General features: G+C 41.3%; 2 protein-coding genes and 1 long non-coding RNA gene across 3 annotated transcripts in view; 1 reads left to right on the top strand and 2 right to left on the bottom strand.

The window, feature by feature from the left end:
* Positions 1-6,008, bottom strand: part of NDUFAF2 (NADH:ubiquinone oxidoreductase complex assembly factor 2) — a 122,655-nt gene extending 116,647 nt beyond the window's left edge. The window contains exon 1 of the mRNA XM_045020242.1: positions 5,773-6,008. Within this exon, the coding sequence (XP_044876177.1) occupies positions 5,773-5,899 (127 nt within the window). The 5' untranslated portion in view covers positions 5,900-6,008. The remainder of the gene's footprint in view (positions 1-5,772) is intronic.
* Positions 6,009-6,257: 249 nt separating this feature from the next.
* The window catches only part of ERCC8 (ERCC excision repair 8, CSA ubiquitin ligase complex subunit), a 52,474-nt gene continuing 35,331 nt past the window's right edge, over positions 6,258-23,400 (top strand). The window contains exons 1-7 of the mRNA XM_045020571.1: positions 6,258-6,513; positions 10,356-10,451; positions 10,584-10,685; positions 14,247-14,370; positions 18,892-18,973; positions 20,011-20,079; positions 21,946-22,012. Of these exons, the coding sequence (XP_044876506.1) occupies positions 6,437-6,513; positions 10,356-10,451; positions 10,584-10,685; positions 14,247-14,370; positions 18,892-18,973; positions 20,011-20,079; positions 21,946-22,012 (617 nt within the window). The 5' untranslated portion in view covers positions 6,258-6,436. The remainder of the gene's footprint in view (positions 6,514-10,355; positions 10,452-10,583; positions 10,686-14,246; positions 14,371-18,891; positions 18,974-20,010; positions 20,080-21,945; positions 22,013-23,400) is intronic.
* Positions 19,965-23,400, bottom strand: part of LOC123372474 — a 30,360-nt gene continuing 26,924 nt past the window's right edge. Inside the window, exons 3-4 of the long non-coding RNA XR_006580307.1 lie at positions 21,916-22,005; positions 19,965-20,091 (exon numbers count right to left, since the gene is read on the bottom strand). This is a non-coding gene — a long non-coding RNA (uncharacterized LOC123372474). The remainder of the gene's footprint in view (positions 20,092-21,915; positions 22,006-23,400) is intronic.

Raw genomic sequence — 23,400 nt, 5'->3', positions numbered from 1 at the left:
TTATTTTCTAGAGACCATGTAACATTTCTGCTTTAACACAAGGGTCTGAGAAACAATACCACATGAGTGTGTTTTCTGCCCAGTTACATCTGACATTTGAATTTTCTGTGTTTTAGGAAAATGAACCGCTATAACCCTTATAAATTCTCTCGCACTACTATTAGTCATACTCTCCTTCTCAAAGTCATCCTCCCTTGGCTTCTATGACTCTGTCCTCCCCTGGTTCCTTTCCTACCCTTTTCCATTCCTACTCTTTGTGGTGTCTCTCAGAGCTCTGTTCTTTTCCCTTCCTTCTCTTTCCTCTCCTCAAAGAACTTCAACAACTTGCAGACTCATCTAACATCATTACATTGATGGCTCACAAATGTATCTTTCCCTTCCATAACTTTTTTTTAACAGCAGAGCCTTTTTTCAGTCGACACAGCAAAAACTCTAGTTGGGAACTCATCATCTCACATGAACTTTCTTTTTTGCGATGTCCTAAACACCACATCACCACCATCCCTACCCCAACTTCCGGGCATATATAGTGCAACTGCTAAGATCATCTTCTTTGCCTGTCATTCCAACAGCCATCCTCCTCTCTTTGAATTTCTCCAATGGTTCCCTCCCAGTCTTCCACTGCAAAGTCTAGCTGCCTGTCCGCATTATTGTTAATCATTTCTATTTTGATAGCACCCCGAAGCTTCAAGCAGGTTTGCAACCTCAAAGCACTTCACCATAGAGTAAAATTAAGTCCCTGGCCTGAAGAATTTACAAATTAAATAGAGGTAAAAGATAACGAGTGGATGAAGCCTATAATGGAAGGGGTGGGGATTTGGGAGGAAGATGAGCACAACAGCAATAGAAACAGCTGACTATATAGACTCGCTATGTTCATAAATGCAGATCTCATTTTTTAAAAATATTTTGAAGAAACCATTTAAGTGCTTTCAACGGGCCACTCGCTCATCTTTAAACTTTTCACCACACTGTCTCTCTCCTTATCGGTCATTTTATTGCATCACCCTTGCATATTATTCCCTCTTCTCTGCCAATACCACCAGTATTGACAACCTGCTTGTCCACTTCTTCCACAACCACCATTGCATTTTTTTCTATGCCACTCCTTACATATGGAATGCCCTTCACCCATTATATATGGAACCCACTTCTCTAAACTAATTCTTCAGATTTTTCAAGATGAGATATTGTCAAGGGAGGGCCAGGGTGCTGAGGTGGCACCAAGCATTCTCTCTCTCAGGTCCTGTAGTACTTTGGTCCATTTTCAGTTGTTTGGAGTTAGTGTGTGGGTGCTGTGTGGGATGTTAGTGGCCTGTGATATACAGGAGATCAGACTAGATGATCTGCTGGTCCCTTCTGGTCTTAAATGCTACAACAATTTTACTTGATTCCTTCAAGAAATCACTCGACTAATAAGAGTCAGTCAGAAAGTTTTGCAGGGATATTTCCCCTTTTTTTAAAAAACTGGTTGTTCATTGTATCCCTCTCCTCTAACTGTTAATTGTTAAGTCTTCTTAGATCAGGAATCGGCAACGTTTGGCACGCAGCCCACCAAGTTAAGCCCCCTGGCGGGCCGGGCCGGTTTGCTCACCTGCCATGTCTGCAGGTTCGGCCGATCGCAGCTCTCACTGGCTGTGGTTCGCCATTCAAGGACAATGGGGACTGCAAGAAGCTGCGGCAAGCATATCCCTCGTCCTGGGCCACATACCAAACGTTGCTGATCCCTTGATCCCTGTCTTAGATTATGAGATCTCTGGAAGAGGTACTGTAGCTAACTATTCATCTTGACAGTACCTAACACATAGTGAACAAAGCATGCCGCAAAAATAACTAAAGTACAAATAAATAATACCAGAAGATGGAGTGAGCGTTTTCTACAGTGCAACTTTCCTTTAAGTCAAGTCCCTACCACCATCAAATCCTTTTCCGTTATTTTAATTTTTTGTTTTCTCCAAGACAAAAAGGTTTATTTTAGTCTTCCCTAAGATCCTCTTTCTAAAAGCCTGAAGACATTTTCTACTTGCAGTAATAGCTGCAAAAAGCATGCAATTTAAAATTATTCACACAAAACAAAGTTGTTCTAAAACTAGCATTGTGATCTACAGAGACAATTTCAGGGCAAATTAGTTACTAAGGCTCATAGCTAGTCCCATTTTAAAAGACTACAGAAAACCATAATGATTAGGACGCTAGATAATCTGATGGAACAATTAAGATTAGTTTGACATAATTACAGAACATTCCAGGACCCCAACCGTACTATATCACACTCTAAACTACACTTAATCCAAAACTATGTGCTGGGGAAGGATGAGAAGAGGCTGCATGAGCTGCCTGGATTGAGGAATGTGGGTATGTGCAATGTAAGAAATGAGTAATGTCTGTAGAGAATTGTGGAGTATACTCTGTGGGAGCAGATACTATTAGAAGCATTTATGGAATAGTTTATACAGTTTAGGGAGAATAGGCCAAAGAAAGTCAGACTAGTTTCGTGTAAGTTTCCAAAGAATTTCACCTACATGCATATCCTAAAAAATATCCTGAATGAAAAAGAAGTCTTTTAGAAAAGTCTGTTTTGACAGAGGTAAAAGCAAAGCTCTAAGATCACCTGATGGGTGGGTTTATCTTTACGTACTTTAAAACAAGAGTCAATTTGAAATCGGTGTTTTCTTTAACGAGTTTCATGTTCTAGACCCTTCCCCACTCTCTTATTTAAAAAAAGGTTTCTCTTCCCTATTGTCCTGTGCATTAGCAACTGGGAAGCTAACAGACTACAGAAAGAGTGAAAAAGGTTACCAGAGTATACCCTGGTATACATCCCCCCTTTATCCGTTGTTTTGGATATCTGTTGCTCATCAATAGGGGAATGTGTTCCAATTTACATTGGTCCTGATCCCATATCCATCATTTGCATGGATAGGGACTGACGTGAATTGGAACACGTTCCCCTATTGTACAGTACAGTACTGTACTTGCGTCTGCTGGCCACGTTCAAGGCTTATTACCTATGGAGGACGTTCTCCATGTTGATTAAGGAGACAGCAAGTGAAGCCCAGTGTAAAGGAGTTTAGGAAGTCCTACAACATCTTGAACAGCATGGAAAACATTGACACGTCGTGGGAAGAAGTCACTTCACAATGTATGAATGATGTTTGGTGCCATGCATGGCCAGATGCTGTCCACAGCTTCATGGGATTTGATGCCATTCCTGCTCTCAAGCAAGAAATTGTCAAGTTGGCGAAGCATGTCAGCTTCAAGGAGGTGGAGGATGTTCAGGAGTTGTTGGAGTCTCGTGCTGAGCAACTGACAAATGAAGAATTCATTGAGCTGGACCAACAACGGCTATCTGAAGAAAGCAAGGACGATGACATAGGGCAGGAAGTCAGGAGTCTGATGACAAAGAATCTCTCCCATTTCTTTGGATTGCTGGATGAGATAACAGAAATCATACAGAGCGGTGATCCTTTTCGTGAACGGTCTGGCAAAGTTTCCAGGGCTCTCAATGATGCAGTGGCTTGCTACAGGGAAATCTATTGTTCAAAGATTCATGCAGGAGAGCAGACATCGTTAAAATCCTTTTTTAAGGCTTCTGCAACCAAAAGACCAACCATGGAAAAGCCAGCCCAAGAAAACCCAGCCGCCACCCCACCTAAGTTTAGTGTAATTGACACTATTTTATACTGTATTATAGTACTGTATTTACTTCATTAAAATATTCTGTGTGTTTGAATAGTGTTAGTGGGGTTCTACATTATTTTATTCAATGTTTTATATGTAAAATGTGTACTGTATGACCTGTCATTGTAAAAAGGTACACTGTTTAGGTATACTGTTAAGGCAAAAAGAACATTATCATAGGCAAGTGCAGTGAAGTTGTGAACACATCCCCCCTTACTCCATTATTTCTCATGGGGAAAAATTCCCTGGTATCCATCGTTTCAGTATCCATTGCCCTTTTCAAGAACGCACCCTCAATGTATACAGGGGACCCCCTGTATATACATTAAGTATTATGAAATTAATCTAGTTAGTCTTTCAAGCCTGGTTCACTTATTTCCTTCTTTTATATATAGCCCTCTAATATGGCTAACGTAAGTCTTCTCAAATTCCCCCCCCCCCCCAATGGAAATAGCATTACTTAAAACAACAGTAATAGAAAGCACCAGGACAGGGAACAGAGTCAGACTAGACCACAAGTTAAGAAACTGATTCAATATTACAGCGCTATTAAACAAATTTAGTTCAGAGGCACATCCCCCCCTTTTTTGTCTTTATCAAAACAGCCCCCAAAATACAGTATGCTGCTAGCTGATCTGAGAAGGAACACAGTACAAGCTTCACAGTAGTGGCAAAGTTGAAGGAAGAAAAAAAGTACTTGGGTTAGGAGCCTAAGGAAAACTATAAACAATGTGGGGGTGTATAGGGAACTAAGGGGAAGAAGGAGAAACACCTAAAAGACATGCAGGGGAATTTCCAGGCAATGTACATGGAGAATAAATAATTGGGCAGGAAACAATCTATGAAAGAGCAAACCTATGGACATGGGGTGGACCACATAGGCTGGTGGAGAGGAAGTATTGAGAAGTTGTAAGGATGGGTATTCTGGGAGATGAAACTGGCAAGGGGTAGGATGTAAGCAAAGGAGACTATTGAGGGAAGTTCAAGGTTTCAGTTATTATCTTCAAAGTTCTCCATGTTCTGGGTGCACAATCCAGGATATATGAAACACAGTCTAAAGCTCTGTGATGAAGACCATGTTGATGACTTCACTCCTCCCGCCCAATGGAACCCACAATGGTAAGAATAAAGTTCGTGTCTGCAGGAGACAGAACTCTGTCCAGGAGCGGTCCTAGGCTGTGGAATGAAGTCCCCTGGGAACTAAAGGCCATCACAAACCTCACCACTTTACATTCCAAGTGTCTGGCTCATTTCTTTGACCTTGCCTTCTCGAATATAAACACACAACCATATGTATATTTACTTGTTTAAAACTCTGACCACAAGAAGACAGTGTGCGGCACACAGGTCTCCCCTGGGAAGAAGATGAGAGAACAAATATGTGACAGATGTGCTGTCATGCTGCTTAATGAACTACTGGAAGGCGCTCAGGCACTAGGATGATTGGTATATCTCCAATTATTACCTATTACCTATCTCCTAGAACTGGAAAGGACCTTGAAAGGTCATTGAGTCCAGCCCCCTTGCCTTCACTAGCAGGACCAATTTTTGCCCCAGATCCTTAAATGGCCCCCCTCAAGGATTGAACTCACAACCCTGGGTTTAGCAGGGCAATGCTCAAACCACTGAGCTATCCCTCCCCAGGCTGCCGGTGGCGGCTCAGACTCCCTCTGCCTCCCAGAGCAGCGGCCGCTGAAATGCTTTTTAAAAAATGTAGGAGCGCTGCTTTTTGGCGCCCCCAAATCTTGGCGCGCCCCAGGCCACCGCCTAGTTGGGCTAAAGGGTAGCACCGGCCCTGGATACAGGGAACAATGAGGGAAGCCTAGGGGCACGGGGGGCCTGGGGAAGGCTCGGGGCAGAGGGAGTAGGGTGCCATGGAGGCAGGCGAGGTGGGTTTGAGGGTGTCTGGGGGAGAAGGCTGGGGGCAGGAAAGGTGCCTGGGTGAGGCTGGGGACCCGGGCGCAGGCGGTGAGGGGACGCTATAGGCGGGCTGAACTGCAAGGGGGGGGTGCTCTGCAGGAGGCAGCCCCGCAAACCCCCCCCCCCCAAGAGAGAAAGCTGTGGAGCCCCGCCCGCCCCCCCCGCTCTTACCAGCCCAGGTTTGGTGTTTGGGGATCGTGTAGTATTTGTTTCCAAACTGGTCGCTGCCCACGAGCTGCTTCTCTGGCCCGAGGAGATGGAGCCGCAGGGCGCGCAGGAGCCGCCAGGGCCCGCTCATCCTGCCGGGCGAGACCCGCCCACTCTGCCGCGGTCACCCCCTCCCCAGGCGGTCAGGCCAGCGGCTTCCCAGGCCCCGCTCCTGAGCCCGAGCGCGCCAAGTACCTGCCCCGCCCCTTCCGCTTCAACCCCGCCCCCAACGCTGAGAGCTCCACGTACGTACCACGCCCCTTCCGCTTCGGCCCCGCCCCCATCGCTGTGACCTCAAAGTACCTACCCCGCCCCTTCCGCATCGGCCCCGCCCCCAACGCTGAGAGCTCCACGTACGTGCCACGCCCCTTCCGCTTCGGCCCCGCCCCCAACGGTGTGAGCACCGCGTACGTGCCCCGCCCCTTCCGCTTCAACCCCGCCCCCAACGCTCAGAGCATCGTGTACATGCCCGGTCCCCTGTCTCGGTCTCGCTGGCTTAGAGGCGGGCTGCCGACTATCCAATAACCGCGCTCTGCATTGGTCACGGTCGTTTCGCGCTGAGCCAATCGGCGTCACCCTATTTACAACATGGCGGCGCTCCTGGGTCTGGTACTTGCCTGGTCCCGCCATGTTGGCCTTCATTTCGGCCCGCCAGGCCGGTCTCGACGATCCGCTGCGGTTGCGCCGGGCTGAGTCCACGCGGAGGTAAAGAGTCTTTCGGCTCCTGCAGTTCAGTCTCTTCTCGGCTGGGGCCTGACTCGGGCTGTGGGAGGCAGGGCCGGGTGACGGGGCTGTGCCTCAGTGTCTCCACCCGGGGTGATGTCTTTACACCAGTGTCGTCCTTTGCCCAGCACTAGACGTCGACAGGGCCCTGCTGGGCCAGAGCTTTTCACTGGGAATGGGATGGCAGGACCTGACACTGCCCTGTCACGGCGAGCGTTTGGGCATGACATGTCGGTCTCGTTTGTCTGTATTTTACCCTCCTTTCCAGGTTGAGAGTCAGTGGATGAAACCAAGGGTCAGGCTCTTCCCCTCTATTTCTGCTTCCTCTCTGCCCCGCCCCTTTCCAATTAAGCTTTTTTTTTTTGCAGCTCTGTACCGACGTTTGTTTGAAGAAAAGCTCAGAAAGAAGACGGTCCATTTATTAAATGATTTCTTCAGATGTGAAGGACTATATTAATTGGTGCTATTGTGTACAACATTGTTTCTGAGAGTAGTCACTCTAGAATAGGTGTTCAGTCTAGAGGTGGTAGTAGTAGTGCCAACCCCAAGTATTCAAAAATCATGCAAGTCCAAAAATAAGATATTTAAAAGCATGTATGTTGGGTTCTTTTTACTTACCTTCTGGATTTTGTGTGTTTGGATTCACATGTTTAAACTTTAATGTAACCACTAAGGCTGGAAACTTCCTTCTTAGAAAATGAAAACTGAGATTCTCATGTAATCACACAATTCATGGAGCTGGGGCTTTAATTTAAAAAAATTACAACTATTACTAAGACTTGTGATAAAATGAGAGTTGGCTGCATGGAAGTAGTGATCTAGCCTTTGTCCTTTGGCTGGACAAAGTTATGTATAGTACTGGCTGTTATCATTTCAGTTGCACACTTTAACTGTGTTATATAATGTTTTAAAATTACACAAGAATTATGACGAGGAGTCCTTGTGGCACCTTGGAGACTAACAAATATATTTGGTCAAATGCTTTATAAATTTGTTAGTCTCTAAGGCAGTGGTCCCCAACCTTTCAGTGTGGCAGGCGCTGGATGACCAGCCGCCGAAATGCCGCCGAGACGCGACGTCATCGAGAAGCGACCCTTCCAAAATGCCGCCGAGAAGCAGCGGCATTTCTGCAACAACGCTTCTTGGCGTTGCCGCTTCTTGGTGACGTTTCAGTGGCTGCTTGTCCAGTGGCCGTGCTCTTCGGCGGCGGGCGCTCCCTTGTCAGGAGGTGGGCGCACATAAATGCCCCAGCAGATGCCATGGTGTCCGCGGGCACGACGTTGGGAACCACTGCTCTAAGGTGCCACAAGGACTCCTCGTTGTTTTTGCTGATACAGACTAATACGGCTACCCCTCTGAAACAAGAATTATGCTCTACCCCAAATCTGTGTCAGACTCATGCTTGCTACCTTCAACTACCTAGTTCATGCAAAGTGGTTTGGCTTCAGTGAAGTACGTTTCACCACAGCAGCCATTGCAGTGCCTGGTGATATGATGCTGTTTTTGCCAAAATGTAGCATTGTGTTGTAACATGTTACAGTAAACCCTATGACATTGTAAAAACTAAGTTGCGTCCTACACGATGAACACATTAACATAGCATGCTTATTTCCATCCCCCTAAAGTGTATTTGTTCTGTATCCTTTATACAGTACATGTTTGCAGACACTAATGTGAACATCTTGAGCTTCATATCTTAAAATAATTTTATGTGGCTTCTCCTTCTTTCTGAATATTTTACAGATAAATCACTGAGTTATGGTTGGACCTTGTTGGACTTCTCAAGTCACAATTCTTTTCATTTAGCTATAACAGAGAAGCTTTTCTAGTGTAGACTAGGCATATGTGAAAACCAGTACATTAAAGCCTCATGAATCTGCAGGTACACTAAAACAATAAATAAGGAATGAATTTCTCTTTTTATCTCAATTAGATGTTAATTCTGAAACCTAAAGATGACAATTTTAAATGTCAACATTGTTAAAAGGGTCACTAGCTGAATATTTCTGCTAAAATTATAATCAGTCTTATTATCCCATAATTAGGGCCCTACCTAATTCAGTCCATTTTGGTCAATTTCACGGTTGTAGGAATTTTTAAATAGTTAATTTCATGATTTCAGCTATTTAAATCTGAAATTTTACAGTGTTGTAATTGTGGGGGTCCTGAGCCAAAACAGAGCTGGGGTGGGGGTCAAAAGGTTATTGTAGGGGGTGTTGTAGTACTGCTACCTTTCTGTGCTGCTGCTGGCGGCGTCGCTGCCTTCAGAGCTGGGCTTCTGGCCACCAGCTGCTGCTCTCCAGCTGCCCAGCTCTGAAGGCAGCGCCGCCGTCGCCAGCAGCAGCACAGAATTACGGATGGCATAGTATGGTATTGCCACCCTTATGTCTGTGCTGCTGCCTGCAGAGTTGGGCCCTCAGTCAGCAGCTGCCACTTTCCGGTCACTCAGCTCTCAAGGCAATGGAGAACTAAGTGTGGCAACACTATGCTGCCCTCCCCCCTTAAAATAACCTTGTGACCCCCCTGAAGCTCTGTTTTGGGTCAGGACCCCCAATTTGAGAAATGCTGTCCTTCCTCATGATTGCTCAGTAGAATGTAGATTTTTTTCATAACATGGTAGCAGGACTTCTAACTCCACTTAAGGAGCTGGGTTTTGGTGCATATCACATTTTCATAACTAAGAGGAGCAGTAACTCATTGAACCAAAGAACTTATCAAAGGTGTGTCTGGTTATCACCTACCTTGTTCAAAGCTAGTTTCACTTTGCAGTAATTAGAAGACATCAGTTAAAATGTGAAAGGACTTTCATAGAAATATTTTAATAAACCCACAACTATGAACTCACCATATTTTTCTCATTAATTTTATTTTGCTATTCATATGTCTTTTGGTCAAATAACTGCTTAGTGTTTTTCTGAATCTATAAAATGCTGAGTCTCTTTTTTTGGTGGTGTTTCATCCTGGATAATAAACCCAGAGCGTGTTGTGATCTCAGCAACACACTTTTTTGCTTAATTTGAATTTTTTTTAAGACCAAATATCTTTCTTATCTTTGATCAGATGTTGAGGAGAATTGTAGTTATTCTTGTCAGTTACAACAGTAGGAAATTGCTTGATTGACACTTGCAACAGTAGCTGGGTTTAGGTGATCATACAAATTAGGAGTAAAAACAAATCTTGTCCATAACACAGTGAATGTTTCTGATGTTTCATTAGCTGAATTTGAATTTTTATCAGAAATAATTTTCATGAGGATGTCATTTTTTGTTTCTTTCTTAATGATACAAAAGATGTGGAAAACATTTAATTTTTTTATAATTATCACGTGGTGGTAGTTTTCTTATTCATTCTGTATAATAAATCACTTTTTCATTTACTAAAATAACTGGTTTGTCCACTAGGTGTCCTAGTTTTATTAAATAAACTACCAAATGATCATGGTTGGGATGAAGACTAACTAATTTGTGAATATATTAGGTATAAAAGTATATAAACATTTCATTTAACTTTTTTATATTTCTGATACTTGTATAACTGAAAATTGGCATTAATACATTTGTTGACATTAATTGCTAAATAAAGATTTGTAGTCTTCCACCTCCAAATAATATTACAGTGTGGTAATTTCAGCCAGTCACACATTTCTTATTTTTAGTTCTACATGTACTTTAAAATGTAAAGGGTAATAATTGAATGTATTGAGTCAAAGAAGAATTCTGAGGATCACAAATTTGACTTCTTTTGTTGTACTAAAGAAAAGGTAAAATTCAAGTACTTTCTGATTCTCACTGTTCATGGTTTGATATATTCTGTTTTTTTTAAAGGGTACTAAGCTTGGAGCTAAACAAAGATAGAGATGTGGAAAGAATCCATGGGAGTGGTGTTAACACCTTGGATATTGAACCTGTTGAAGGAAGATAGTAAGTAAATTATGCTTTTATATTATCATGTATATTTTATAGAAATGACTTTGCTGAATGTGAACATTCAGTTACTTTGAACACATTGTGAGTGTAGGATATCTAAAAGCTATGTTATGTTTGTTCTTACAGCATGTTATCAGGTGGCTCAGATGGTGTTATTGTACTTTATGACCTTGAAAACTTCAGCAGAAAACCATGTTATACATGTAAAGCAATTTGCTCTGTGGGCAGGTATGTATCTTTTTTTTTTTTTTTAAATCACTGTGAAATATTTTTAGCAATTTTATTGTATATTTTTGCACTGAATTCACAAATTGTTGCACTTTAGTATTTTACAGTATTTTACTTCCTGCATAAAACCCTAATCACACATAGGACCAGACAACGTTGATAAAAAAAAAATTGATGACACACTCAGTTAAAAGTATAATATATCAATTCTGAAGTTGTAGGAGCAGCTGTTCGGGTTTATTTTGTTTTGTTCTTTAAATGTTGGCTAGTCTAGTTGTTTCATTAATAATACTGTAAAAATAGGAATCTACTGATGATACAGTTGTATAAAACTTTTCATCCAAGGAGTTCAATATTGTAAAACATTGGATATTTTTACGGAGAGGAAAATTGGAGGCACACAGAGATTGTATGTTGCCTATGACCTCACAGAGCATCAGTGGCAGAGTCAGCAATAGAAGCCCAGTCTCCTGATTTACAGTCTGTTTTAACCACTAGAAACCCCTGCTTTTCCTGTTTTCAACTCACAGATTCCTTATTCTGGCTCTTTCATATTATCCCACACTGAAATTGACCATGTAGATGTACAGTGCTATATCTAGGCATAAGGACAGTAATTTACACTTTACTCTCTTAAGTGGACTGGATAGAATCTAAAATAATTTGCAGCTAGTTACTTATGAAGTTGGAAAAACTATTTTGAGGATTCTAGACATAAATGATTTATGCAGTGGTAATCTGGAATTTGCCAAGGTCATGGTTGAATGAGGACGGTCCCAATATTCCTGGCAAAAGGGAGGCCATAATTGTATTCACAATTCATTCTACAATATTACAGCTAAACTGACAGAGAACTCGGTATATATGGTAGCCCTGTAGTAGAATTAATGCAGCTGTATAACCTACTCACAGGTCCCCAGTGCCCTTACAGATTTGTCAGACTTTCCCTGCAGGTCATACGGATTTGTTCTCGTTATGTATTTGTTGTTTCCCATCCTTGTACTTAGGAAGTTGGGCCCTCCCATAAGCAAAGACATTTTCTGTGTCTCATGATAGTTTGGCCTTCCCTGCAGGAGTTAGTGGGTACCCTTTCCCCGTATTCCCATGGCTGGATGTTTGAGGCCTAGAAGCTGGGTATGTGAACTAGATACAGCGTTGACTACTCAGCAAGGATGACCTACAACAGCAGAAAGGCCTAAATTGTGACAGGAAAAGAAAAAGATGCTAGAGAATGCATCAAAACATGGTACAGATACTGTTAATAACCTGCAGTCTCTAGGTGTCCATCCTTATGAGTGTCTGGACAAACTAAAATGATGATTAACATTAAGTGAATAAATCCCAGAATTGGAACAAACTCTTAAACATAACAAAATTACATAATACACACTAACAACATAAAACATTAAATAAGAGAATAATTCTGAATCCAGCCTTGAACGATGCCATCATTGCACTTCTTAGTGTGTGTCAAGAATCAGTGGAATATTCCATAGCTGAAGACCCTGTTTATGGCCACATCAAGACTGTACTGTTAGATGGATGTCAGTTTGTTTCCACAACAGGCACAATCCTCAGATAGATACATCCCTTATTATTTCCAGCTTTAAACACTAATAGTAAAACTTAATCTCGTTCATTAGACTCTATCCAATGATACAATAGGAAATACATTTTTACAAAAGAGAATTAAAATGAGGCAAAGAGCCTAGTATTATTAAATATATTAGAAATCTATATGAATTATAGATAATTACAATATCTGGCGTTAAACTAGCTAGGGGAAATAATTATCCCTCTTCCTAATTCAGGACATCACAAGCCAATGCCTGCCATTAAGAAGAAGACAAGAGCCTTTAGTACTTGTGCTGCTGTGTTTTACAGAGTTGTAATTTCTATTTGTCAAGGGGAGCCCTGAATAAATTGCATTGGAGATCAAAAGAATCTAAGCCAGTGTTTCTCAAACTGGGGTTGCTGCTTGTGTAGGGAAAGCCCCTGGTGGGCTGGGCAGGTTTGTTTACCTGCCCCGTCCACAGGTCTGGCCGATCTGGTTCACCGCTGCAGGCCAACGGGCTGCTAGAAGCGGCAGCCAGTAAGTCCCTCAGCCCGTGCCGCTTCCAGCAGCTCCATTGGCCTGGAGCAGCGAACCGTGGCCAGTGGGAGCCGTGATCAGCCGGACCTGTGGACTGGGCAGGTAAACAAACCGGCCCGGCCCGCCAGGGGCTTTCCCTACGCAAGCGGTGACCCCAACTTGAGAAACACTGATCTAAGCACTGTGATAATTTTTCTTGAAGATACGACTCTTAACAGCCTCCAAATATTTGAGAGATTAAACCTGTGCTTCCATTTTCATCTCATGGTCAAAATGAACTATAGATTCTGAGCCCTGTGAATCTGCTTCAGATGGTGATTTTTTACTAAAAAGACATCTGCCTACTGTAAGACTAGACACTGCCTAGCATAGCAGAGACTGGTTCTAATATGACAGATTTTTCTCAGCAGACCAAGAGACTGGCTTAAGTGTTTAAACTAAGAGAAGGCTTCATATGGAGAGGAAATTTTGGATTGTACACTTCACCTGTCTCTACAGCTCCACTGAGTGATTCTGTGCTGTAGCAAAGACAGATATTCTCCTCTGTATTGTAATGCCATGATACATCTACATATGGACTTGATGGAGGGTATCATAGAGTCCTAAAGTTCACCACTTCACCATTGTTCTAAATCTTGATCTCTGCCATTTTATTTTCCTGAGTTCACTTGTAATGACAGTGAGCTTTGGGAACATCTAAAAGGGATGAGACTCTCAGTGATAAGTATACTAATAGGAGCAGAGATCCAATTATAGTTCCTCAACAACCACTTGAGATTCTAATATGTTATCTTAAATAGTTCACCAATTCTCAAGATATCATTACATTGAAATGTATTTAGGAGCCTGTGAAGATGAAATCAAACAGGACCTGTGTTGCAAGATACTATCTAAATTCCCTTAAGTGTTGATCTGACCTAGATTACTACTGGAACTAAGACAGTGTGGTTAGCAACATACTAAAATAGTAAAATTTTGTGGCACTTAAGTCATAGTTGTGATTTAACATTACCATTAGCAAATAATTAAAGACCCCGCTCCTGCAAACTTGTGCATATAATATGGAGTCCCATTTAAGTCAGCAAAGCTCACCAGGGTCATAACTGTTTGTAGAGTCAGGCCCTAAAGTAATATTTAAATGTCGAAGCCTACATTTTTCAAGAGTGACTACAGATTTTGTTGTCTCAGTATTTGGGTTCCCAACTTGAGACACGTCAAAATAGCTTGGTTTTGAGAGGGCAGATGATCAGTACTTTCTGAAAATCAGCCCCAAGGGGGCTCAAATTGGTCACTCAGAAATTGAGGCACCAAAATTACTGGTCGCTTTTGAAAATTTAGACCCAGTAGTTTAAAAAAAAAAAAACCCTAGTAAAAATACTTTAAAAAAAACAACAACCCACCTTGATCAATTAGTATCAAATCAAAAATACACTGCTGACCCTAACCAGTACAATTTTATTGTATTATAGGAGCCATCCTGATGTACACAAATTCAGCGTAGAGACAGTTCAATGGTACCCTCGTGACACTGGCATGTTTACATCAAGCTCATTTGATAAAACACTGAAAATATGGGATACAAACACATTACAAGTAAGTAATTACTAATCATTTTCATAACTTCCTATGCGCTCTATCTTATGGTATGCTGAGCACCTGTTTTAAGAGATTGTGTTCCTGAACTTCCCATTGAGCTCAGTGAGAGTTGCTCAGCATTTTGAAGGATGAAAAATGTCAGGTTGGTAGCATTCAAAACTCTAGGTACGGAATACAGTGGCAGAAGTTTAGGCACTCACATACTTACCAGCATGCTTCAGCCTTGTTTTAGAAACCACTGATACGTTACCCATAATATGGTAGTTCAGAGTCTTCGTGATTGCTTGGTTTTTCTGCTTAGCCTGCCAATAAGAACGTGATTTGTGATTGGTAGACTTTGTGGTATGTACATTTGTCCAGCAACAACTGGTTTGAGAGCATAATTTATTTCTCGTGAGGTGTTGAACACCTATTGAACAATATTAATTGTTGGTTATCATCTTATTTGCGTAGCACTGGTAGTATACCATGGGAGCACATTTGTTATAATTATAAAAAATATGAACAGTGTCTTTGATGGCTTAAACCTTTTGCCATATTTGTGTGAAAGGATTTGTAAGCTTAAAACAATAGAACAAAGGAAACCATGAGGAGAAACACTAACCAATTTGTCATTACTAAAATAAAGTTTGCATATTACAGCTATTAATCTGCTACTAAATTCTGTCCTCTAATAGCTGATATATGAATTTTGGACTGTGGTTAATCTCTTTTATTTCATGTATCAATGGCCTTACATTGACATTGTTTGTTTGCCAAGAATATTGCCTCATGCATTAAGGTGAAAAGATCATGAAAACTGGATATTCTGTTATCCCAAGGACTCAATAGGCAATATTTATATGATCAAATGAGATGTGAAAATTTATTATTTTCTAAACCTTTTAAAAAGTGTAATATTGAGATGTATAGCTTTATTTTTGTGGCGGGAGGAGATAGTGTTGCTGTTTTGTTGTTTAAAGTGTGTTGTGTGCTTAGCAAGAACCAGATACTGCTTTAGACCATCCTCTTAGAATGAGTTACAAAATATAAACAGTATATAAAGGAGATTTGGTTTATAAACTGCTACAAAACGGTGTATTTCCAAAAGATTTGAGTTCATTCTTTAAAATAAAAACAATTTTAAACTATTTTTAAAAAAGGAAACATTGTCCACAATGTTAAAGATGAAGTCCCAAATTTAGACTGTTGTACTTCGTAATTGTTAAAATGTCAGAAGGGCACAATGTGCCGCTAAACATAAACCCTCACATTAAACCAGTGTTTCCCAAACCGTGAGCTGTGGCTTCCTTGGTGAACCATGAAAGGTCATGCGGGAGCCCTCAGTGTTTGGGGGGGGCCCCCCGTGGGATTTAATCAATAATGCCCATTTTTGTTTTTCTAATTAGGAGACTATTAACTAGGCTTAAAAATCCCCTATTAAGCTGTAAATCAGCCTGTTTACCTAGGCTTAAATGGATCTGTGTCTTATGTAGTGCTGCTGTTAGGCTGGAAGCCTGTTGTGCCCTCTGCTCCTGCAGGGGACCTTCAGCAGAGAGACTTCCTTCTGGAGGAGCATTCAAGAAGCCTCTTGGCTGAAAGCCCCTGGTGGTGCAGAGGGCAAACGGAGGCTCCCTGCCCACTCTTCTGGCACTAGCAGATGGTTGAGGGGTGGAGAGAGAGACAGGTGGATCTTTTCTTTATAATAGAATGATTTTGACCACGTACTAAGACTTGCATGTGGCAAATCTTCAGCTGAAGATGAAGATTTTAATAAAGTTAAATGGAAAAGGAAGAAAAGTAGACAATATGATGATAGTTACTCTGTTTGGATTTTGTGTCTCAATATTACTGCAAAAAGTTCACAGCCACAATGTGGCCTTTGTTTTCAAGTGTTAGTAAATGAAAGTATGAAGCCAGGGAAACTACAGAGACATTTAGAAACTAAACCCCTGGAATTAGTAAACAAGAGCCACAAACTTTTCCTTCAGAAACTAGAAGAATAAAAACAAACAAAGAAGTCATGTCTAAAGAAGCAACTGTTCTTCAAAAGCCTTAGGCTCATTTTACGTTATTGTGAATTACAAAATGCAAGCAGGCACACACCATTGGCAAGACCCTTACACTTCAACCAGCAATAGCCATATGAAGAATTAAGTTGGGGAACAAGCAGTCACGGCACTGAAAACCATTCCCATGTCAAATACCATCCATTGATGCACTGATGACATTGCAGAAAATGTTCAGGACCAGTTGGTAGATGGCTACCTGATTAGGAATGGCAATATCAGATTAGCAATGGCAATATACAAAAACCTGTAGGAGAACACTTCAGTCTCCCTGGACACACAATAGCAGATTTAAAGGTAGCCATCCTGCAGCAAAAAAACTTCAGGGCCAGATTTCAAAGAGAAACTGCTGAGCTTCAGTTCATCTGCATATATTTGACACCATCAGCTCAGGATTAAACAAAGACCGTGAATGGCTAGCCAACTACAAAAGCAGTTTCTCCTCCCTTAGTTTTCGCACCTCAACTGCTAGAAGAGGGCCTCATTCTGCCTGATTGAACTAACCTCGTTATCTCTAGCCTGCTTCTTGCTTGCATATATATACCTGCCCCTGGAAATTTCCACTACATACATCCGACGAAGTGGGTATTCACCCACGAAAGCTCCAATACGTCTGTTAGTCTATAAGGTGCCACAGGACTCTTTGCTGCTTTTACAGATCCAGACTAACACGGCTACCCCTCTGATACTTGACACCAGTGTTATCAAACTTTTTAAATAGAGTGAAAGTGATAAAAATGCTATTAAAGACCGAATATTAACTCATTTATGGAATCATAGGGTCAGAAGGAACTGCAAGGTTTTTTGTTTGGATAATAATCTTATTTTGATTGATATTTTCCTGGAATTGAACATGAATCTCTGGATACCAACTGGATTCGAAACCCCTTCTCACTAACATTTGAATCCATTCCAACCTTTATTTTCTCTTGACAATTCTAATTTTGTTTTTTTAAGCTGAGATCTTATTCAGAAGGCCAGGTTTTCAAATCTTACAGATCAGGAATTCTAGATTTCTGTTGAGAGCGCAAAGAACTCTGGTATAGCTATGAAAGTGCTGCTTCCTTTCACTTCCAGTTTTCTCTGAGTCTAAGTAGTCAGCAACAATTTTTGTGAAAACTAAACACAGAAGTAAGTTAAATTTCTAAAATGACTGATGCTATCAGAGATTCAGTAAAACATTGCACAACTATGTAGTTTGAAACAGGTCTGTTCTTACCAATAAAATCTTAGGCTGTGTCTAGTCATGCCAAAAAATCCACATTTTCAAATTATAGTTTTAAAAACCCAGATTAGATCAGATTATGTAATAAACAGTATGTAGTTGAATAAAATCACAAAAGAGTCCAAACTCATGTCCTTATTTGGTTGTAAGGAGCCACCATGCTTTAAAATATCAATAAGGGGGAGACGGTACGAAACAATTTAGGAACCGAGACAATAATGCAACAGTGATGTTGAAAAATTAAGGTCACTGGTGAGGAAATTTGAAAAGTCAGGGTTCTTAATGGTAATATTATCAGTCTTCTTGCACATAATGTGTATTTGGTGGCTTATATTTTAGTATGTAAACAATAAAACAGAGGTGATTTCAGGAACTTGTCAACATAGCTCTTGAGTCCCAACAGAAAATGGGGAAAATATATAAAATAAGGGACCAACTTTAAAATTAAGGTGACACTTCAATTTAGCCACTCACTATTTATTTATTTGCGGTAGCATGTTTTGTATGTGATTGATTAACAAAGAGGTATTAGCTCTGGTATGCAACATTTTCTTTCCAGCTATCGCTGATTTCCATTTCCATACCCCACCTTCTTCCTTGCTACTTTTTCTTCCTCCTTTTTTCCCCCCTTGTCACTGTAATCAGAGCATTTTCTTCCAGACTTTAGTACTCTTTGGCCACGTCTATACTTACCCGCCGGGTCGACTCGGCGAGTTCGACTTCTCGGAGTTCGAACTATCGCGTCTAGATCAGACGCGATAGTTCGAACTCCGAGAAGTCGAACTCGATAGATCGAAGTCGAACGCGATAGTTCGAACTCCGGAAGCGCCGCGGTCGACTCCGGTACTCCACCGCGGCAGGAGGAGTTGCCGGAGTCGACCTTGGAGCCGTGGAGTTCGCTTCCGCGGCGTCTGGACGGTAAGTCATTCGAACTAGGGTAGTTCGAATTCAGCTACGTTATTCACGTAGCTGAATTCGCGTACCCTAGTTCGAACCAGGGGCTGTGTGTAGACCAGGGCTTTGTCATGTTAGCTCCATGACCTGCCAGTGCTGGATGTCTAGTTCTGATAGCATGACTATTTGCATGATTAAGCACTTAGTCAGTAGAGAGTTAACATGTGAGCAGCCCTGTAAACAGTAACTCTAACATGAAAAATGCTTAACAATTTTAAAGAAGAGATTCAAATTCTCATTATGATATTAATCAACGGGCAAAGCTGATAGATGTTTTCTTTTAATTACCAGCCTGCAGATGTGTTTAATTTTGAGGGAACAGTTTATAGCCATCATATGTCTCCAGTTGCTACCAAGCACTGCTTAATAGCAGGTATGTATACATTTTTAAGAAGTTCCTATCTATATTTGGGTTGAAGAAAGAGGCAAATGATTAAAAATTAGAATTTTTTCTTCTATAATGGCTTTTTACCTATGCAACAGTCTTGTCTATTTTCAAGCAAATAATATCAAAGGCTTCATAAAACTGAGGTCATTTTTTAAATAAAATCACTTCATTTGGGCTTATACTGTTATGAAAGGAAAGTACCCCCTTTGCATTTCTGAAATGAGCAAACCATGCACCACCGAGTTTGCATGGGTCAGCTAGTGTTTCTAAATACACACAACTCAGATTAATGCAGCTAAATCAGTATTTGGTCTTGAGATCTATTGGAGTTGAATGTGTACTGTATACTGTATGTATTTACTGTTGTCTATTAATAAAAAAATTCTTTAGAGAATGGACCATATTCTTAATTCATAAATCTAGAAAAAAGAGCAGCCTTGTTTCCCCTACAACAGCGATTCTCAAATTGTGGGTTGGGACCCCAAAGTGGGTCCAGCCCTGTTTTAATGGGGTGCTAGGGCTGGATTAGACTTGCTGGGACCTGGGTCCAAAGCCAAAACCTCAAGACTCCTGTCCTGGGCAGCAGGGCTCAGGTTATAGGCCTCCTGCCTGGGGCCGAAGCCCTTAAGCTTCGGCTTTGGTCACCCTACCTGGGGTGGTGGGTTTTGACTTTGGCCCCCACACCTGGGGCAGCAGGGCTCAGGCTTCGGTTCCTCCTCCTGAGGTCTTGTAGTAATTTTTGTTGTCGCAAAGAAAGTTTGAGAACTCCTGCCCAACAACCCTTAAATATATTGTTAATGTGGGAAATTTAGTAGAATTGTATGCAGAAACTTTGAAAATATAAATCTATTGTAGTTGCAATACATTTTTAAAAATCTATTCGGTAATTTTATCAGTTCAAATGTGTGTGAAATCTTCTGAAGCTGATAGTTTCTTTATATCTTTGTAGTAAGACTTGTTAGACTTTTTATTCCTTGTTAAGAGTTGGTTTTTTTTACATTGTTTTGTTTTTCTTGTTACAGTTGGTACCAAAAGCCCCCAAGTACAGCTTTGTGACTTGAAGTCTGGATCCTGTTCTCAAATTCTGCAGGGTACTTCTTAGTCTGAAACATAATTTTTAAACAATAACTACTTTGAGTAGACCAGCCACTGTAAAGAAACACTATCCAGCCAGTGTAAAGAAACACTTTAATAATGTGTTCTCTGTAAGTAACGTGACTGATGTGTTTAGTACCAGTTGTGAAAATTACACAGTGAAAAAGGTTGTTGTGTATTATTCTAGTACTACTGAATTGGAGAACACAAATACTATTTAAAGAACAGCTATCATTTTAGGGCTATGGGAATTTTCATAATAAACCCTGATTTCTGGAGTACTAGTTAGTCTTAAATCATTCTAGTGTAACTAGACGTGTTTGAAACCAGTTTGGAGGAAAATTAGTTTGTGTTTAAAATTATAAAAGCACGTTCAAAGGTATTTCCATTTGCATAACTCAGACTTCTTCAGTCAAAATATTAATTAGCTGAGCAAAAGTGTTATCTAGTTAGCATAGCTTATTTTTAAAAACAAATTATGAATTTGAGATATGAAAGTTTTAAGAGACTTTTGGGGGCTTTTTAATTTATCGTTCTATAAAAAGGCAAATTCCGTATAGCATCCCTTGAGAATAAGGGGCCCTATTTTCAGCTAGTGAAAATCAACACAGTTGTACCAATTTACACCATCTGAAGTTCTGACTCGGTATAGATTAATATTTGTTTAAACGTTGTTTTATGACCTCCAGGAATGTTGTACTTGTGTTCATGAAGATTTTGTGTGTGTGTGTGTGCGCGCGCTTTTTTACAAAACCATAATATTTAAAAACAAAATATCCTCTAGAGATTTTGTATGGATGTACTTTCTTTAAGACTCTTTGGCTTTAGAGGCTCGGGGAGTAAGATATTACTCGACATAAGGAGAGCAGTATCTGAACCTTTAAGTTTATCTAATAATGTTAGGAGGCCCTAGGGCTTTATGCTGTGGAAAGCCTTGGTGATGAGTTGGTTGTGGGTAATTGAAATGAAATACTATAATGGAAATATAAATGATGAAATGTTGAGTGTACTGATATAGATGTACAGAAGGAAGTGGGGTAAATAACTCTTGGTTATGAGGCCAAAGATGGATGTATATGATCTAACCTACTTTTTATCAATCAGATTATTTGCTTGCTCATGCCCATTTTATTATAAGTGGCATAGTACCGACGCTATATTTAGATTGCCTAACACTTTCTATTGTTTATAGTTTTTCTAAATATCTTTTTGAGGAGCTCAGAACCCACTATGGTTTGTTAATAAATATATTGTATCACCACTCAATAAGCAGCGCATGATCCTCATGCTGCTAAGAGACCAAAAGAAAACACACACTTAACTTCAAATTTGGGATGTTGGTAAGGAGTAGAATAAATAAACTAGATATAAGATCTGCTGAATAAACATATATTTAAAAAAAAATCTGCTGTAAACACGGTGAAATAGCTCAATAAAAACTGGCACTAAATTGATTTTTACATTTATGTATTTAAAACATTATTGTTAAAAATTCTGTAACTGTAATGGAGTAGTCCTAGGAGTTGTATGTGCTATTCTTTTGCTAGCATAGCTGTAGAATGATAAAGTCGTCTGGGCTAGTAAAGTATATAGAGAGAAACTTAGTATTCTTCAAATCACTTTCAACTGAAAGCATTCTTACCCAAGCAAAGGGGAGGCGGGGGAGAGGTAAACTGCCAATAATCCAAAATAAGGAACACTCTTCCCATAAACTCCAAATTAATACCAGAATATTGATGGTAGTTGCAATTGGACTAATCTATCAATTTACATTTCTCTTGGATATATGCTACATTTACTTATATCAGAAAAGTTGTTTATCAATAAGTTACCTGAAATTTCTCATGGTACCATATTTCTAGGTCACAGACAAGAAGTGCTGGCAGTGGCCTGGTCCCCACGTTATGAGTATGTCTTGGCAACTGCAAGGTAAAAACTATTTCTGTAATGTAAATAAGCAGTAAAATGGCTTATAGAAAGCATTGTAAACTGACTTATTTAGAAAAAATATTTTGATATACAACAGCCATGAAGTTTAATATGCATTTGAGGTAAAGGTCTGCATTAGTATTTATACTATCATGATACTGTAGATCCTAGATGGAAAAAATTGCATTGAAGAGCTATCCAAATGGTGCACACAGGGTTGGTCTACACCAGAGGTGCGCAAACTATGGTGGGACCATCCTGCCCGGCCCCTGAATTCCCGGCCGGGGAGCCTAGTCCCAAGCCCCTCCCCTGCAGCCACACCACTGCTTGGGCTTCGCTCTGGCCCACTGCTCCCACTGGGCAGTGTGGGGAGCGCAGCTGGCTCTGGCCAGGTGTCGCGGCTACGAGCTCCTGATGCTGGTAAGGGGGCGGGGAGTGGGGGGTTCTGAGGGGAAGTCAGGGAGGAGGGGATGGTTGGATGGAGCAGAGGTTCTGGGGAGGCAGTCAGGGGATGGGGAACAGGAAGGATTGGGAGTGGGAGTCCCAGGGGGCCTGTCAGGGGGCAAGGATGTGGATGCGGTCAGGAGGGCAGTTGGGGGAAAGGGAGCAGGGAGGTTGGATGGCGGTTGTGGTCCCAGGAGAGGGCGGTCAGGGGACAAGGAGCAAGGGGGTTGGATGGGTTGGGGGTTCTGAGGGGGGAAGTCAGAGGGCAGGAAGTGGGAGGGGGCAGATAGGGGGTGGAGGCCAGGCTGTTTGGGGAGGCACAGCCTTCCCTACCTGGCCCTCCATACCGTTGGGCAATCCCGATGTAGCCCTTGGGCCAAAAAGTTTGCCCACCCTGGTCTACGCTTAAGTTATGTCAGCATAGCTATGTCGGTTGGGGTGTGAAAAATAAACACCCTTGACTGACATAGCTCTGCCAAGAAAATCCCCAATGTAAACGCAGCTACATCAACGTAGCTAATGTAATTCGGGGAAGTGGTCTTAAATCGGCAGAAAAACACCTCCTTTCAGTGTAGGCTGCATCTATGCTAGAGGGCTGTTCTAGCCATAGTGTAGCTATAGCCTAAGATTATAGGTTGAGTTTGTGCATGGGTGGCACGTATAAGAGACGGGTTTGGTGGATGATACAGAAGATGAGGTCATGGCACACGGATATAAGGGATGCAAGTGTCTTTTCCTCTCTTTGTTCTCCCAGCCAATTATCTATGCAGATGGTAAAGTCCAGAAAGAAGTCTAGACCTGCAGGCATCTCAGACCAGTTCATCTTTGATTTCTTCCTGCAACCCCTGCCAGAATTGGTACTAACGTGTCTCCTGTCAGCAGGCTGATACTAAGGCCACCTTGGCCTGGTTAGAGACACAGATTTGGGGATGTATCTGAAACAG

The sequence above is a fragment of the Mauremys mutica genome, chromosome 6 (genome assembly GCF_020497125.1).
Source record: "Mauremys mutica isolate MM-2020 ecotype Southern chromosome 6, ASM2049712v1, whole genome shotgun sequence".
NCBI classification, from domain to species: domain Eukaryota; kingdom Metazoa; phylum Chordata; order Testudines; family Geoemydidae; genus Mauremys; species Mauremys mutica.
Note: the sequence above shows the minus strand (reverse complement) of the source record. Positions and strands in the feature narration are given on the sequence as shown.